This window comes from Ambystoma mexicanum, chromosome 8 (assembly GCF_040938575.1).
Source record: "Ambystoma mexicanum isolate Mex_15411 chromosome 8, UKY_AmexF1_1, whole genome shotgun sequence".
NCBI classification, from domain to species: Eukaryota; Metazoa; Chordata; class Amphibia; order Caudata; family Ambystomatidae; genus Ambystoma; species Ambystoma mexicanum.
In genome coordinates this window covers 1,066,788,021-1,066,807,558 of record NC_090929.1, presented here as the reverse complement: position 1 = coordinate 1,066,807,558, position 19,538 = coordinate 1,066,788,021, and the positions used below count along the sequence as shown (strand labels likewise).

General features: G+C 44.9%; 1 protein-coding gene across 2 annotated transcripts in view; it reads right to left on the bottom strand.

Moving 5' to 3' along the window:
- Window positions 1-10,383, bottom strand: part of LOC138472726 (pulmonary surfactant-associated protein D-like) — a 43,833-nt gene extending 33,450 nt beyond the window's left edge. The window contains exons 1-2 of one of the 2 annotated variants that reach the window (XM_069611045.1): window positions 10,236-10,383; window positions 717-936 (exon numbers count right to left, since the gene is read on the bottom strand). In XM_069611045.1, the coding sequence (XP_069467146.1) occupies window positions 717-915 (199 nt within the window). In that variant the 5' untranslated portion in view covers window positions 916-936; window positions 10,236-10,383. Of the gene's footprint in view, window positions 1-716; window positions 937-7,764; window positions 8,209-10,235 lie in introns of those variants that run through there. The other variant, XM_069611046.1, reaches the window with a different exon arrangement.
- Between the last annotated feature and the right edge of the window lie 9,155 nt (window positions 10,384-19,538).

Here is a 19,538-nt window from a genome sequence, read left to right as displayed (position 1 = left end):
TGCTTCTCGAAGCAACGAGCTGGGGGTAGATCTCTCTCCGCGGCAGGGCCTCCCTCTGGAACAGCCTTCCTGCCTCCCTGAAACTTGAGGAGAACCATCTCCGGTTCCGGAAGCACCTCAAAAGCTTCCTCTTTGCTTCTGCTTTCTCTCTCCCTCTCCCGTGCTAAATTCTTCACTGTAACTGCACTGAATCTCCAACTGGGCCACTCTCTCCGACCTCAGTCCTTGGCCCAACCACTCTCCACTTGCACTGCCTCTCTGGCAACCCCTGCACTGCGGGACTGTCTCTGTATCCCTACAGCCCCCCCTCACCAGCACTTGTCTGCACTTACCTTGCACTTGCCACCAGCTGGCCCCATTATTTATTTTTTATTCTACTTACCCTGTACTGCACTTCCCCCCTCCCTTTCCCCTTGCACTTTTCCCTCCCCCCTACCCCTGCACTTGCGCGATCTAAATGACACCTGGCCTAGTAGGATCGTTGTCTGTCTTCCCCTTATTCCCCCTCCCTGCCTCGTCGCGCCTTGAAACACTTGTGTATAGGCGCGTTACAAATGCCATATCATATCAGAAAGAAAGAAAGAAAGAAAGAAAGAAAGAAAGAAAGAAAGAAAGAAAGAAAGAAAGAAAGAAAGAAAGAAAGAAAGAAAGAAAAAATGAAATACACAATAGTTACAAGATATTTGCAGCAAAGACGAAGAAATCGTTCCTCATACCTGGGTCTCCTTTCTCCCCTTTGGGTCCTTCCTTGCCATCTCTCCCATCTCTTCCTGGGAGGCCATTGTTTCCAGCTGCACCACATGTAATCACTGGGCAAGTGTTGGTGGCCTGTGAGTCCTTCTTTAGATCAACACTAGCTGCTATCACCAGAGTCGCTCCCACAACGAAGATAGTGATGACATGATGAAGGATCATGATTGCACAAACCGGTCAAACCTGCAAACAATCACACATGATATGATATGGCATTAATAATAATGAGTATGGCGTAAACACGCAAGAAAATGCAGATTTTTAGGCGGAATTACCGTGTGGTAATACTGCCGGTGGTAATTGCACCAAAATGTCCCCATTGGGTCCAATGAACACAATGGGGGAATGGGGAATAATTTTTACCGCCCAACCCGTGATTCGGCGGTATTGCCGCCGGATGGGAGGGCGGTAACGCAAAGTAAGTTGAGCGGTATCCGAGTCATAGCCACTCTTTGGTCATTAAAAACGTACATATGTTTTTATCAGTTTCACTTTGCTGAAAATTCTTCTGAACAATCAGCAACAGTATATGTAACCAAGCTCTGCATGGCGACACACACACACACACACATTTAGAAACATTTTGGCTTTTTGAATAACTATACTCAACCATGAGTGAGATTTCTTTTTGTTGAGCACACTGTGAACACAATCGATTCTAGGGACTTCCAATTTGGTAGCTCAGGCACAGTGATACTAAATAATTTGCTGAGAATCACACATGTGGTTAAAGGTTGAAGCCGAAAGGTAGGCCCAGTCTGCATTTAGGCAACAGACCACATATCTTCTGACTCCTAACTGGTACAAATAAGTACTAATGGGAATCTTAACAAATGTTCTCTAGGTTTTATAGCTGTATTATGGAGACTTAAATTCACAAATGAAAGAAAATGCATAATGAAGTATCTGCTTGTAGAATTCGTTTTTCGCAGCAGGAAGCTAGTTATGCACCCCTGTAGTTTCTAATCACATGATATTCAAAATCCTTAAGGGGCATCTCCTTAACAATAGTGACTACCCATTAGCCGCTCACATCTGAACCTGCAGGCATCAACCACTAAGCACTCCCTATTTCGAATGATCTGCCGACAACCCAGACATCTTAAAATACTCGAAATACTCTATGACATCCCGTTTTCTTTGTTTGTTTTTTAAATGCAAAACACTAAAAACCTGACAAATGGGAACAGGGCTTATAAATAAGTCTCTGAACGCTGGATGGGAACAGCTGATCCTGCACCTTCAACGTGCCTGCTTCCCGGGTAGCTGCCCACTCTAGCTGTCCCAAGAAACAACCAGCGGGGTCCATTTGGTACGCCTTGTACAGAGGGAGAAAGCTGTAAAGTGATTAGATCACTGTACAGGTACTGTTGTTCATCCTGCACTTTGGTTTGGAGTTGCTGAGGGATACACAAACATTCTTATGTACTGTGAAACCTCTTTTTAGGTTGATTGTGGCACTTCCTTAAAGCTGCAGTGCACCATGGCAGATCAGTCTCCCATACAAAGAGTTGCTAGATCTGGAGAAACCTCACAGCAATGAGTTATCAGGTGTTTGTCTGGTGTTGCACAGGCTAGTGAATAGCAGTGAGTTCTAAAACAACATGGATTTGACACCATTTACTCTGAACACAAGAGCTCTGCAGAAACAAACAGACTTGATAGAGAACTGTGCCTTTACCCTTTCAGCTGTGCTACCGTATGCGTTGTTAGTCTCTAACTTTTTTTTTGGTTTGGCATCAATAAGTGCCATATAAATGGTAATAGCACCTGTTAGAAACAGCCTCAATGGGGCAATGGCCTAAAGAGTAGTCTATATCATCTGACTACTCCAGTGCTTCAACATAGTGCTGCATAGAATACTGGTAAGATGTAGCCCCCAAGCCCTAACAAAATAAATCGGAGACTGTCCACTAAATGAACTTCAACTAGGATAAACTGGTTAGACAAGTCATCCGTTGCAGATTCCAATCCCAGTAACATAGCATTGCATGTTAAGGTACATGCTTCATGGATCACTATACAACCTGCATGTTGCATGTTGAAAGACTAGTATAATAGCTGGCTAATGTGTTGGCTTCAGAGATGCTCACAATCACCTGGATGCCCCGACTGATTGCACACCGAGCCCTCAGAAAGCCTAAACTAGCCCTGCATGTAATTAGCACTTCGAAAGAAATTACCCTAATGCCAGACTATCAGTAAAACAAAACCACTTTTGAAACATGTAAGACATAGCTATGGTTGCTTCATGTGGTATTTATCCTTACCGTAGGGTTATTGTTGTGAGGAATTCAACCAGCCACAATTTTTAAATGAAATTGAATGATGGTAGATCAACCTCTGTAAAATATGTGATGCTAATACGCACACATTTAACTAGGTTCACAGCATGACATATACATAGACCTGTGTACTCTGGGTCATATTAACTTGGGATATGACAGGAAGAGTACACAATGGATCTCCAGAAAGGGGAGGACCAAACCTTCCTGCTGCCATAGCCACCCTGATTAACTAACAAAGGCTTGACCGAGGGTACTTCAAACAGCCCACATGGAGCCTGTCTGCAGAGGCTACCAAAGGAGACAGGAAACGCCAACAACCTTTCCTATGCAACTGTGTCAACCTGAAGCCACTCCTGCCCTCAGTATCAATTGACAGTGAACTGTTATGCCTGGGTCTGCGTGTTTACAGTAGTCCTGCCCCCATTCATCAGTCATAAGGAACGAGAAAACGAGAATGTGGTTTGCAGGAGCCAGAGAGCCTGGTCTCACAGGGAGAAGAGCTGCTTTAATCAGGAACCACAGAGAGTGCCATTAACCAGAGAGGCCCTTTGATGTAAAACAGACACGAAGATGGGTGAGACTTAATATTACATTTTTGTTTGCATACAGGAGATCATTGGTGGGGTCCCAGGATTGGCTCATTAAGGTAGGCTTAACCTACACCAATCCCTGTGGTCCATTTGGCTTTAAAAGAGGGCCAAAATCATCTTTTGGAAGATCATCTGAATACATTGCAAGAAGTAGCAAGAATAACTCATCATTGGACCTTGGCTGAAGGTACAGTCTGCCTTACAGCTTTTGTCAGTGAAGGAAGGCCAGGATGTCCAAAGAGGGAAGCAAGATTCCTTCCCTAAACTTCACCCAGGGAACAGAGGGAGATACCGAATCCAGAGGACCCTCCAGCCACTTCAGAACTGCTACCCATCCAAGACACAGCGTGCCCTGCTAGTCTCTGCAGCAAGCTTCCTAGGTAGGAAGTGCCAGAAGGCCTCTGAGCCCCAAACCAAGGACAAAGCAGCTGCCTGCAACAGACTCCTCAGATTTGGGCAGTCAGCCTTCAAGGATGGCACACACCCATTGAAGAACCTGGGAGAAGTGCCTCGGTGATCATCTACTGATGACCACCTTAAAGGACATTTCCAAGCAAGTTGAGTTCCTTGAGCTGCAGCCGACTACAACGGTGACCAGTGTCAAGCTGCAGTCACTTAAAGACATCTGAGACATCGCGACCAGTGCTTCAGAACCACTGATCAGCACTGAGACAACTATTTGTGACCCTGAGTAGCATGTAGGCCAGCCTGCAGCCGTCATACAGCTTTGCTCGCCGATCTGTCTTTCCACCTGATGCCCACAGCTGACTCTCATCTTGAACTCTGTCACAGAAGCCTACAAAGCACGCTGAAACTAGCTCGACCCAGTCAAGCATCAAGAACCCCTACGGCACAAGATACATTGTGGTTCTGCCCCCTTGGTTCTTACCAGAAGGCCTCTAGAGACATATAAAGACCCATTGGTCCCATTGTGCTTAAGCCAAATAACTTTAAACTGTTGTGGTTTCTAACCATACCGATTACACTCCTGTCTGTATCCAGAGTGCATTCCTTTTCCTTCTTTGAAACTGTCTGTCCTCTACATTCCTTCGTAGTGTTGCTAGAACTGTCCTGTTAAAAAAAGTTGATATTTGTATACAACCTTGACTGGACAGTCCCTTTCATCATTGGGTAATAATTGTAATTTTGCTGCGTTGCAACTAATCAACGATCCTCAACCTTTCTAAAATAAGTCTGCCATTCTGTCCACGTTACCAAAATTGGACAAGGAGGTTTATAATTTGCTTGTGTTTCCAATCTGTTCGGATCCCTTCTGGTGTATTAGAGGTCTGGGGCAGATTGATAGTTTAGAAACCGATATTCACCCCTGAACCACTGGTACCCCAGAAGTTGATTTGTCACAATTGTACTCCTCCTTACCCCCCTGCAACCTCCAGGCTAGATCAAGCAATGTGCCTTTTAAGAGAGTGAAAGTGGTAATGTTCAGTTTCTTTCTTTCCTCTGTTTAGTCTAGAAACAAGTATTGTCTTGACAATAAAAATAATGAGGACGCGAGGACATCGTTTCCAGGGGAGATTCTGAAAATGCAACAAAAGGCCAGTGTCCCAACAAATTGGAGTAAGCTCCACCTGATATGTGATTTATTTTGCACTATCCCTGACATCTTTTCAAGGTCAGTGACCTTTTCGAAAATGGTCGTATTTCCAAACAGGTCGTGCCTCTTTCTGAAAAGTGTGTACCCTGTTCTTTGACTGCTGTGGTCCTTCAAGCAGCTTTTCAGATGGGGTTAGGGGCATCTAAAATTAAATAAAGCATTTGTGTGATTTGGCTGGGTCCGTTGCGATAAGGCTGTAGTTTCTATGCCTGTTCTTTCACTGCTCTTGGCACAATGATATGCTGGTCATTGTGGGAGGATGCTGAGCTGTGGAGACTCTTCACGTTACAAGCTGTTTGTTGTCCTATGTTGGACAACCACAAACTAGGAGGTGGCGTTGCGCACAGTGATGGTGTCCCCATGTAAAATGTGATGATGGACACTCACATTCCACTCCAACAGGCATGCACACTGTGCTTGGGGTGTGTCAAAGACCCCAAATAACCACGGGCAGGGGCTCCAGCACCCCTGATGCTTGCGAGCCAAGATCACAATTGTAAATTGATCATCTTCTAAAAAATAAAAAATAAAACAGAGTAAGCTAATAAACTTTCACAGTAATCTGTCAAATGGATACTGGACTGTCCATTTTGGCAATCATACTGCCGAACCTAATAATAACAATACACCTACATAGTGAACGTGCTTCTGTGTTTTTTAATTTGGGAATGAAAATCAAAGTGGATGATTTTGCAAAGAATGGTGCCTTTGCAGATGCCTGATCGTTAACACATGGACTCTGGTGAAGCTGGAGCATTGCAATTTCTTCCCACGCCTGTCCTGGTGCTGCATAGTTTACACGTGAACGGGAGGGTGTTGGCCAATGGTACAACCAGTAGTTGCGTTACTGGCTGAGACCTCGGGTCCCGGCTCTGTGTGGAATGATTCAAGTACGTCGGTCAAGCCGGAAAGAGAACAGAGCATGCCCGCGCCATTGGCACACATCCTGAGGGGAGAGGCTGATGAGGGGACGCAATGCAGTAATGGGGGCACGCCCCTGAACACTTCCTTACCTGTTTTTATGCTTGAAGAAAGATAAGTGTTTACTGTACTCCGCTTGAGGCTCCTCTATTGCTGGGGTCACTGCTGAGAATCCCTGTGCCCCCCTGCCGCAACACTGTTTACTTCTGTACTCTAATACTTAACACGCGTACATTTGAGATTAAACCAGACTCATCAGCAGCTGAGCCAATCTGGGATCTTTAATGTTCTTCGTTATGGGACGAGTTCCACAAACTTTCCAACTAGAAGGCTAGGTGCTGTGTGTTATGATTAGCTCTGCCTGTAAGAGAGTGGAATGTTGAGATGGAAGAAAGCGCAGAATGTTTACCCATGAGTGAGTGTTCCAGGGTGGTCAGTTGAAAGATGTAAGCCCTGAGAGAGGATGCCGGGGGTGTCCTATTTTCCCCATGACTTATCTGACTTAAAGAACTGTAACTAATAAGCCCAAACTAAGTAAAGAACTTACAGTTGACAAGAAGTTGTCGGAGTCATTTGTAACCGGACCCAGAACCTAACACTGTGTAGGTTTGGGACTGGAGGCCAGTGATGGCGGATGGACGGGTTGAAATGCACAGAGAATAATGCTCAATCACGTCATGCCCCTAGACCCCTTGTAATGCAGGAAATACTTCTGTTTCCGTTCACACATGACCAACTTCTGAAATAAATGGTAATGTGCCATTTTTTGGGGAGGTGTCAATCATAAAGAAAGAAACAATATCCAAGTAATAATTACCAAAATGCATTCCGAGAAAGCCTACAGTCGCAGATTAGAACCCAAAGACCCCACTTTCAAGTACTTCTAAAGTTCTCCTGTGTACCCTTGGAGACCTGTCATCTATTTCATTTTCCATGTCTTACCCTGTAGAATTGATTCTCCATTTTATGGCTTTTTACCCCTTTTTCCATAATAATTGTTTTTGAAAATGACACAAATCAATGGCTTCTTTTATTCATGTTATATGGGGTAGAACCCCTCCATCCCTCCTACATTCATTGATGAACCCTCACTACGCTTGCACAAGTTAATCTGGATAAATAGCAATGCTCCTCTCTCACGTATTGACCCTTATCACGGAGGCTTACCTGGGATCCTGAGCTTGGTCAGGTCTTGGGTTCTTGGCATCATGAGTGAAGATGGTTAGTGCACACATAGGGATGACCCTGCCAGTCGCCACCTTGCCAGCATTACACTGAACAATGGGCAAGGAATCGCCACCTTGCCAGCATTACACTGAACAATGGGCAAGGAATCGCCACCTTGCCAGCATTACACTGAACAATGGGCAGGGCAAGGCGTGAGCCAGTAGGGAAACCCAGTGTCCAGGGAAAAAGCCAAAGGCTGAAAACACCAATCCAAAAAGGAGGTAGATATGGCTGTAGATCCAGGAAATTCAGGTCAAAGAATGCTTAGAAGGATTCAAATGTCCATTCATAGACAGTTAACAATGAAGGAGGAGGACTCAGAGGGACATGAGAGGAACATAGGAAATTAAAGGGAAACAAACACACTTACAAGAGACAGGGAACGGTTCACAGGAGCAAGGCAGCGTCTTCCCGTCAGCAGCTGAGCATCACCTGAGGGTTGCGACGCAATGCGAATGCATCTGAAGTAAGCTGATCGGTGCGTGCAGGGCGCCATCTTGGAAAAGATTGGACCACCACAACACGGTACCTGAGGGACGTGGTGGCACCGGCGCAGGATCTCCTTAGTTTCCATCGTTGCCACAGCCACCATTCTGCCGCTGACACACTCCACTGAAATTATTCGCTGGTTGGTTCTGACCTTGAATCATTTAAAATGCTGGTGCCCCACGAGAAGCCACCGGCCTCCCCAGCCACAAAAGCTGAATCCACCACTGGGCTGTGACAGTGTGACATCAATGACTGATAACAAATGGCCTGTACTCGAAAATGATACCAAAGCACAAGTTGAAAATTGAAGCAGCCTCCTGACCCTTTGTTCTGCACTGCAAAGCATGCACAGTATTTCGAAACCTAACAGCCAGCGACACACAGGCTCTCTCTCAGTGGGGCAGGGCCTTATTCCTCTTTCTGCCTCCCCAGACTCCTACCTTCTCAGTAGCATACAGGCTCACCTCCAGCCGCACACAACCTCACCCTGTTTCATTCAGTCAACTTCGCCCCCATCGGAGGGTCTCCTCATGTAAGGTTTCGAGCAAATCCATTAAAAAAAAATCTGTTAATATGAAAGGGGTTGGAGCAAACAGCTGGTGCCCCACTCCATATCACACGACGCTTTTTTAAAGAAACAATTACCTGGTTTGTCTTGCCAATTTTTGCATCTGCCTGATAGTGAACAGAGCAAACAGTGTTTGCCTCAAATTTAGCCTAGTCCATAAAACGTAAACTATTGCACCAGGGCCAAAAATAATCAACAAATAGCTTGTTCACCTTGTCTGCTCTTTGGATAATAGGTTTGTCTAAGTTTGAGGGGAAACCAGCTTTCTCCATTCCTCATAACCTCTGCGGCAAAGAGTGCAGCATCTGTTTCCTCCAGGTTTGCCATTCTCATTAGAAAGAAGAAAAAAAACGTTGCCCTGGCTAGCAAAACACGTATTACATTTGCACATGCTCTTGCGCACAAGCAAGTGGAGCAATATGCAAATGTGCACTCTGCCCAATTCAATGGGATTCTGCATTTGCCCATCTCCAGTAAGCACATGCTGGTGTCTGCATTTGTGAAGAGTTGCACACCTGCGAAATGATGGTCAATCAGAGAGGCTGGCCTCTTATGGGTGAGTCCAACTTTTATTTACTTATGGCATATACTCACACATGTGAGCAAATCAATGTTTTACTATTGCACTTCATTGAAACCAATGTCGGGTAATGCCAAGGAGTGTCATTTGCTTCTGTTTTGCGCGTGACTTGAACTTGGGACAGCATTGGCAAATACGACTGCTGTTCCCAATGCCCCCCACCACTTCTGCTAAGGCTAAAAACGTCCTAACTGCAGGGATTCTGCGTGAGGGCCCTTTAAGAAATGTTGCACTGCATTGCAATCCCGGCATGATGTAGCTGCGGCCTGTTGGTGTCCCCCCACCACGCCCCCCCCCTTCGCTCCAGCCCTACATCTATACGTATTGTTGAAAACAATTAATATCTAAGCACCAGGGGTCTCATTAGCGGCCATTTTCCTGCAGCGAACATTTTGCACGTGCGCAATCAGCATTTGCGTGGGTGTACTGAATTGGTGTAGTTCAAATGACACTACACAGCATCTGCACTAGGCTAATGCAATTCTGCGTTCCCATGCAATTTTTGCGCGTGAAAAAAAACAAACTAGAACTGCTGCAAAGTGTAAATAGTGAGGGTTCAGGCGCATGTGGGCCACTGCTTCTGAAATGCTTAGGAGCTGATCTCAGCAGTGTCGCCTGCCCACCCGCATCGTCACCACTGTGAGTTGACCTCTGTGAATAGGGTGACCTGCACATTCTGGAGTCTTGCACAACTTTAAACAGATTTGAACAGATTTGGAGAATTGACCCCTTTATGAGACTCGGATTTTGGTGAACAACCGATTTACTACGCACCTTATTAGGCAAAGTGCAATTTGTGAAACATTGATTTGCTAATTTTTTTGGCACCAGTGAAAACGTATTGGCACCGTCTCTCTCTCTCTCTCTCCCTCTCTCGTTATCTCTCTCTGTCTCCCGCCACCTCCCCTTTTCTCACTGTGTTACATCTCTCGCGTGACGTCCAGACAGATCTCTGTCTCTACAGCACTTTCACCGCATCTCCATGTCAGTCAGGACATCATGTAACTATATCATTATTATATTAACAACTTTACACGGTCATACACATAAAAACGAAGAACTAGTAAAGAGCAGGATTAACAAACAACAGTAAAGAGTAACTCACGTGGAAAGTACAGATTCCTATTTACAATAAAATAGGATGCTTTAAGCCATTGACAGCTCTACAGAAAGTAGCATAGCTGGGATTACGTGGCCCACTTACAGTTTCCTTTGCTTAAGTTGGCTGGCAGTAGGCTTGAATCACCCAGCACATGGCCCTCTGCCCAATGCCCTGTTTATGTGCTGGGCTGCTCGCGCTATCAGTGGTCGGTGCCGCCTGCTGATTGCGTGATAGGCTCTCTCCTCTCTCGGAATTCCCGGCATTGCTGGTTTTCTTCGCAAGTAGGGTCACGTCTTGAGAAAGACCCGCACGTGGCTTTTGCGCTGTAAGGAAGAGCAGGAAGTGGGCCTCTTCCTCCCAATGTTGTAAGAGCAGGAGTATTACAAAATCACCAAATAGTGATAGATGTCAAACTTTTTTCTTGGCAGGGTAGCGGTACTGTTTACCTATGTTATTTCACCAAGGAATATCCATATGTATTTTTTTAGGAGCAAATTGTTAAACATTAGATGGATGTTCCTGCTATTCTTGTTTAATTGTTTCTTAACTTGCACTGACCTTTAACAGGCAGATAATGAGACAATAGGTCTGTAGATGCAGGCCCATCTGTCCTACGCATTAACTTTCCAACCTGTGACTCCAACATGGTCTCTGGAGGTTGTTGGTCTCAGCACAGAGAGGAAAGATGGAAAAGTAGCCCCTTTGCAGCACTTGCTTTTTGGCATTGCATGCAAACCTCATTGCTGGTGTGCTCTGTTGTGTTGGGAGTCCTCTGTACACTAACTCCACTGATCTTGTGAAAGAGGGCCCCTTACATGTCTGCACAATCATTGCCATCAGTTTGAGATATTGTACATTTGACATTGCATATCAGAGCTCTGCAAGTGCATGACAATATGTGGTGGCCATTTTGGTCTGGTCTGGTGCTTCTTGTGGATGCTGGCGTCTGATGTTGTTTTGCTTCTGTGGTGGAGCATGGGGGTGCATTTTGGATAAACTGAAGGTAATTAAAACTGTCTAATTTTACAATTAAAATATCAATTTAGTTTAGACAACCCAGTCACACCCTAAAGCCCCACTGAGAAGATCAGATCCGGTGAGAAAAATGTATACAGAATAGAAAAAAATATACCATACATGTTGAAAGAAGTTGAACATTGTTAAGAATTATCACGAATAACACTATTCTGTAAAGCGTATTGACAATTATTAAGTAATGCCATCAATCGCTATAGATTAGGTGCATGACCAAAAATGCCATTTCAAGGATATACAGTTCCCTCCTTTAACATAGTTAGCACGGAAATCCTAAATTACTGTCAGATGAAAATTAGTCATGCCATTTTTTAAATCTGCTGTCCTCCACCAATGGATGCTCTCTTAATCATGATCCCTCATGGCCAAATCCGACACACTCATTCAATTATGAATTGTGGTGCCATACATCAGCACATATAAGGGTCACCACAGGAGATATAAGTGGTGCGGCTAACATGTCAGTGCTTTTTCCTAGCATAAAGTGCCCACACGTGACAAATGCAAAAGTGCCTATAAACCCCGAATAGTGTTTCCCATCAACAAATATATTAATGACAATTTTCATTGGTGTAAGTTAGCTTTTGTTAATCCAGGAATCCAGGTTTGCCAGTGCATATCGACGTATTTAGAGCAACAAACAGGAAATGTATGTGTGTTTCCTCTACAGGCCACAATTGGGGAAACCTAACATATAGCCATTATTTCCCCTACCAAAGCCCTACATTATAAACAATGGTCAATGATTAAAGGGAAATATCATGAAAAGCTGAGACCTGGTCAGCAACATGCATTTTGCATTATATTAGCTCTTTCGTTAAGGCTCAACACTGTCAAAGCACATGCCTACTCCTTGCTACCGAGATAGTTACATACAAACTCTGAAAACTTTATGAGTACAGACTTTATAAAAACTCTGCATGAAGGCATTCAGAATGTTTAAAAAATAAACTACTAAGTATAGAACAAGCACCCCTTCTTCCAGGGGTACGGGGATAGCTGGGTTGCAATACTCTGCTTTGCTTACTGGATGTCTTACTCAGGGACGTCATTTCACCAAAATGCCAGGGGTAGCGGAAGTGACATCACATGACCCTTGACCCCTGATGACATCACATGAAGTGATGTCATTTGACCCCACCCCGAAGTGATATCATGGGAAGCGATGGAACACAACCTTTCACCCGTTGACAAAACAGGAAGTGACATCACATAGCATTGTAGACTACAAAAAATATGGTTATGATATCACTATAATGTGATGTACATTTCATACAAGAATGGATTGCCATATGTATCATTAAGATCAGTGTGTATAGACCTATATTACCAAATTACTGTGAATGCAAGCAGACGTCCATGACCAAATGATAATGATGTGTTATTATATAGCATTTACGCTTAAGCGCTTTATATAGAAAAAATATACACCCAATATCACCCAACCTCTGGTGCTACTCAAATAAATTACCACATGACCAAATCCCAGCTGGAGTAATCTCTGTATGTTCATTCCCGTCTCTGCTGTCCGTTTTCCTGTCTGTCTGTCTGTCTGTCTATCGTGTTCTTATCTCTGCGCCCCGAGGCTCGCGAGCTACCGGCGCATTACAAATATTACATAAATAAATAAATAAATAAACTATCGACCTCCGAAGGATGAAAGGCTGAGTTGAGGCATTTAAAAACAGACTAAATCAGTGGCTCCCCCCCTGAAGTGTGCCTGAAATAAACCTTTCATGAGTCCAGAAATTATTGTATAGAATTCCAGAAAGACACATTATTTGGTATTCCTATTCTTTCTTATTTAGGGTTAGTGCTGAAAGTGTTAGACTTGTGGCACTCCTGTTCTTATCTTTCTTCTTTTCTTCCTGAACAAAAAAGCCAGTCACTCCAAAAGTAAAGAGCCCCATGGTGCTGGCCACAGCCCAGGAGCTTGCATTACCAAAAAAAAATATTTTTCGTTTCTTTTTTATTAGAGGTCACAAGGGAGACCACAGAGGTCGCAAGGGAGACCACAGAGGTTGCAGTTGCGACCTCTGGCGACCCCTAAATGACGTCCCTGGTCTTACTACTGGTCAACAAACATGTTGGGATAGTCACCAACAATAAAAGTGCAACCTCCTGCCACCTACTGAAAGAAAAGAAAGACTTAAGACTTATTTTAACACAAGGTCTCACATATGGAACTCGCTCACACCAGGTGCAGACACCCATTGAAATGGGCAGAGTGCATGTTCATAATGTGCCCAGAAGATTCCTCCAGCTTCAAGGACCATTTGAAACAGAAATTAGCAGAACAATACCTTAGACCGTAACCATTTCTTTTCACGCTGGCTCTAATTGTTGATTAGGATTCCTATGATGTTTATGGCATTTATTCCGTTCTTGTACACTTCGGGTTTCAAGAGTATAAACTTGGCTGCACATGTGAAAGCAATTTCTGTATACACTGATATTTATATCTTCCTTTTGCAAAATCCCCTCCCGTTGATCCGCTTCTCATCTTTATCTGGTCATTCCTGAAGTGAGTCAAATTACATGCTGCCATTTTATGAATCTGAAGAGGGAGACATGAATGTAGCCCTCGTTGCACCGATCCCACCCTCATTTCAATGACAGAGTACTGAAAAGTGTGCATCGTTCCTCCAAGGAGGGAAGTATAATTGACCTTTTCAGACCGTTACTTTTGTGAACCTTGCAAAGTTAGAAAGCTAAGAATGGGAATAAAGCTGCCATATGGGTGCCCATTGAAAGGTCTCTGTTAGGTATTCAACTGGAAACTGTTGAAAGGGGAATTTTGAGATTGAAGTGGTCCTGCAATGGGTCAAGCTAAATCCTGTGCACATTTGAAAGTCTTTGGTAGTTTAATGCAAACTGCAATTGGTCCCAGCCTGGCTGAGGAAGACTAATTGTGTAAAAGGAAGGATCTGAACGCGGCTGAGGGGGATCTGGGGTGAACTGTGAGTCACCTGAGAAAGAATATTCTCTGAACGTTGTAAAAAGGGAGATCTGTACCCGGAAAAGGGGGATCCAAAATAACGACCGTGATATAAAATAAAGGGATATGAGCCCGGCTGAGGGAGATCCAGGGTGAGTCACCCAAATTGAATACTTATAAGAGGAAAGGAATTTTGTGTTTACTTTTTGTACATCAGGCCCCTTTGAATCAGAGACTTTTGAGAAGTAAAGAGAAGAAAAGGCCCTGATGCTGGTAATGGTACTGTATCCTCATGCCGAAGAAGCCAGAGTGTGTTTTTTGCTCGAGTGAACTGCCTTGTCCCATGCTGAAAATGTGGGGAAGGTAGGCCAACGGCCTGAACATTCCTGACATATCATTTTGTGAACACTTCTTTCTTTTCATGAACACTACCCCACACTATGTATATTTAGCAGTAAGGATTGGCAATAGTTTTTTTTTTGTATTGGCCCTTTTTTTAATAAGACTCCAATAGGACTGCATTAGTATTATTTGATGGTCGTAGCTTGCTCCCATCTGTAGATTTAGGTTTAGATAGGCGTTTATCACACCCTTGGTGAAGTTCAATAAACAGCCTTGAACTGTGGTCAATTGTGTCTGTCTTACTGTTGATACCATGCTTTCCTTACATGTGGTGTCAGGAGTGGGAAGTGACTCAATTGAAACAATTTGGGGAACCCTAGACTTCCAGAAGCTTAGTCATAGAGCCTCCAACCCCTCTATTGCCACAAATAATCAATAGGCTTTGATATCTGTAGCTGTAGAGAAGCTACTATCCCTCCTGGGAAAAGAGGAATGTTTCCCACAGAAGTCGTTTTGATACCGCCTCCTGGGTGTTATATAAGATTGGCCCCAAAATCTGGCCTGGCTTTTTAGTTTGGTATAGAAGCTATTGCAGGGCTCATCGATCCCGACTTATGGGGAGACATAAAGGTTCTCTTTCAGAACCATAGTGAAATCCAATTTGAAGTACATCGTGGTGACACAATTGCCGAAGAGATTCTTGAAAAGGTTCTATTTCCACGTTTTAAAGAAAGTGAACCAGAAAAAACAGAGAGAAGTACCTTAGACTTTGGAGCAGCTGATGAACCATCTACCACTGAAGAGAAAAAGGGAGAAGAGCCTACCATCCATCCCGATATAGCCTTCGCCCAGCGAAATTACCTAGCTCTCACTGAGGCTTTTTTACAAGCAGTTCCCGAAGGATAGGGTGTAGAGAAGCGAAGTCCATTTTTCTTCTTGAAGCATGGATTGCTATATAGAAAAGAAACATCCACAGAAATCTAAAGTAAAACCCAGTTAGTAATCCCCAAACCCACCAGAAGATTGTACTAGAGATTGTGCATTCCCATCTGACCGGGGGACACATAGGACAATCCAAAAGCTAGGCACACATAAGTGGGAAGTTTTACTGGCCAGGTATTCATGCTGATATAAAAACCTTTATTCAAACGTGCGAAATAAGTCAGAAAACCAGTGCTCACATCACATTGCCTGCCCGTCTTTATTTATTTATTTATTTATTTATTTATTTATTTATATAGCACGCAAAACCCTGAGGTATCTTAGCGCTTAAACCTAAGAGATTGGTTGCAGTGCTTCGGGTTACAGAAATGGAAGCATAAGAGGTGAATTACAACATTGTGGAATCGTTCAATGGTAATACATCATACGCAAAGTGCAAAAGAGAACTACATGGTGATTGATCCATTGATCCTGACCCCATGTTGCAGGGTGGCAGCAGCACACAGATGCGAAAGTCAAATCAGTGGGCAAATACGTGGGATCTCATTTCAAGTCTGGCAGTAGCCATGCCGGTAAAACCGGCAGGCTGCTGCCGGATTTGCAAGAATTTCCGGTGCCTGGCTTGCCGGATTAACTGGGGCATCACAGCCCCGGCGGTCCAGAAAGTTAGGCGCCAGAAAAGGTAAATCCCCATTCCCAGCTGAGTGAACTAGAACTCAATGGGAATGGGGAGCATGGAAGCACCAGCCCCGTGTGCAACAGTGCCAGTGCTTCCATCTAAGTCTGCGAGCAGGTGCCGTCCCGCCCGCCAGGTAGGACCTGATGGGCGGGATGGCATCCTCTCGCATATTCGGAGTGTGCCGGTCCGCCAACTACGGTGCCGGTAGGCTTACCGGTACTGTTGTTACCGAACCGGCAGGCTCGTAATGAGGCCCATGGTGCCTACCCCATGTTGCAGGGCGGCAGCAGCACACAGATGCAAAAGTCAAATCAGTGGGCAAATACATAGTGCCTACCCCATGTTGCAGGGCGGCAGCAGCACACAGATGTGAAAGTCAAACAGTGGGCAAATACATGGTGCCTACCCCATGTTGCAGGGCAGCAACAGCACACAGATGCAAAGGTCCAACAATGGGCAAATACATGGTGCCTACCCCATGTTGCAGGGTGGCAGCAGCATACAGATGCAAAAGTCAATCAAAGGTCAAATACTTGGTGCCTACCCATGGTGCAGGGCGGCAGCAGCACACAGCTGCGAAGGTCCATTAATGGGCAAATACTTGGTGCCTAACCCATGTTGCAGGGAGGCATACAGATGCAAAAGTAAAATCAGTGGGCAAATACATGGTGCCAATCCCATGTGTCAGGCCGGCAGCAGCACACAGATGCAAGAGTCCAGCAATGGGCAAATGCATGGTGCCTACTCCAAGTTGCAGAGCAGCAGCAGCACACAGGTGCGAAAGTCAAACAATCGGTAAATACAGAGTCCCTACCCCATGTTGCAGGGCAGCAGCAGCACACAGATGCGAAAGTTCAGCAATGGGCAAATACATGGTGCCTACCCCATGTTGCATGGCGGCAGCAGCACACAGATGCAAAAGTCAAATCAGTGGGCAAATACATAGTGACTACCCATGTTTATTGGCAGCAGAAACACACAGATGCGTAAGTCAGACAATGGGCAAATACATGATGCCTACCCCATGTTGCAGGGTGGAAACAGCACACAGATGTGAAAGTCAAATCAATGGGCAAATACATGGAGTCTACCCCATTTTACAGGGAAGCAGCAGCATGCAAATGCAAACATTAATTAGGGGGTATTATCGGGCTTGGAAGTGTGGGATGGGGAGGTAGTGGGGGCACACACAGCATCACGGGCGACCAGGGGGGCACACACAGCATCACGGGTGACCGGGTGGTGGGGGCATACACAGCATCACAGGTAACATGGGGGTAAAGGCACACACAGCATCACGGGCGACCAGGGGGGAGAGTGGGGGCACACACAGCATCACGGGTGACCGGGGGGGAGGTGGAGGCACACACAGCATCACGGGTGACCAGGGGGATGGGGGGACGGTGGCACACACAGCATCATGGGTGACTGGGGGTGAGGGCACACACAGCATCATAGGTGACCAGAGGGTGTGGGGGCACACACAGCATCATGGGCAACCAGGGGGGTTGGGAAGCATATGTGATGCTGTCAGGGAGCAGACAGGGGCCTTCATAGTGGGCCTTAGAAGATTGGGCTGGCTCCCGCCTCCCGGTTGCAACAATTGGCTGATAAATCCAAGGGCAACCAATGGGAGGGGGAGCTGGGCCAGGCAGTGGAAAAGGCACAACAAGATCCTGATGCGGCCATCTTGCAAAGGCTGGGGGCACTATGGAAGTGCTGCATCAAATGCAAAAACAGGTGAAATTGCACTGAATAGCAGTTTGCGGCATAGATGCAGTAATCAAGATGTGCTCGAGAGCATTTGGATTTTAAACAGAGCGAAAATCCAAATTGCAAATAGAACGTTGCACCAGTGTGCAATTGATTTCAGCTACTAACAGGCTTATCCTGTAACAGCTGATAGCGATACCGTTGATGAGGATTCATCCGCAGTCATGATGCGGAGCGCGGCCCGTCGATTGATGAAGAAGAGATGAGGAATCCTTTACCAATCATAGAAGTCCCTTTTTCAAGAATTGGGATGGACATCATTGCACCTTTAGAAACATCTAGAATGGGTAACAAATATGTCCTTGTGATTGGTGACTACACAACCAGATTCCCTGAGGCATTCCCTATTTGGAACAACAACACCCACCAAATTCTAAAGCACCTCCAACTGTATTTTTCCAAGGTTGGCTTTCCTAAAGAGATCCTGATGGATCAAGGATCAAATTTTATGAGCAAGCTCATGGGTGAAGTCAAAGAGCTGCTCCATATCACCACCTTATGAACTTCAGTGTATCATTGCCTAACAGATGGTTTGGTGGAGGGATTCAATAAAACACTCAAAAATATCATAAGAATGTTGGTAGATAAGGACGGGAAGGACTGGGACCGTATGATTGCCTGGCCACTATTTGCTGTAAGAAAACTCCCTCAGGCATCTACTGAATTCTCTCCTTTGAACTACTTTATGGTAGAGAACCTACCTAGAGATGTCCTGGACATGCTCAGGGCGACCTGTGAAGAATGAGAAGAGGCACCCATTCCCCTTTCGCAAACTGCTACCAGATTGCGAGAGCATATGAGATTTGTTCTTAATCTAGTATATACTCATATGGAATAGGCCCAAATCCAACCTATGACAAAAAGGTGAACCTAAGATTAATTTCCGTAGGACAAAAAGTATTGGTCCTCTTGCCTACCTCAGAAAACAAGCGTGTTGCTTAGTGGCCAGGGTCATATAAAATAGTGGAATGAACAAGAATCGGTACTTATAAGGTAGCACAACCTGACAGAAAACAGAAGGTCCTTCTATATAACGCAAATCTCTTAAAAGAGTGGAAGGAAAACCTGTCTGCCACCACTGCCACAATACTATCTTGTTTGGTGCCTGAAGAGATAGAACACCTTGAATGAATTCCTCAAGAGCTATCTAATCAACAACAAGAACATGTATTTAATTATATTGTTTCCAGGTGTATTTTCAGAGAAACCAGGAAGAGTGAAAGGCACCTACCACTACATTAGAACACCCAAGGGAAAAGTAGTTCATCTGATACCATATAGACTCCCGGAAACCCGGAAACAGATAGTAGTTGAGGAAGTGAATACAATGTTAAGAGCAAATATTATCGAACCCTCTTCAAGCCCATGGTCCTCCCCTATAGTATTGGACACCAAACTGACCATTCCAGGAGGTTTTGCATATATTTCCTCCAAGTTAATGACATTTCCGACTTCAATGCCTATCCCATGGCACGCATCGATGCCTATCCCATGGCATTTCCGATAAACTCAGAAATGCCACTTTTCTATTAGCCCTAGACTTAACAAAAGGGTACTGGAAGGTCCCTTTTCTACGCCCCTATGACTGTTCCAGTTCAAAGTCTTCCCTTTTGGCTTGCACGTGGCTGCAGCCACTTTCCAACGACTTTTGGACACAATATTACATCCCTACTCTGATTTCTGTGGAGCTTATATT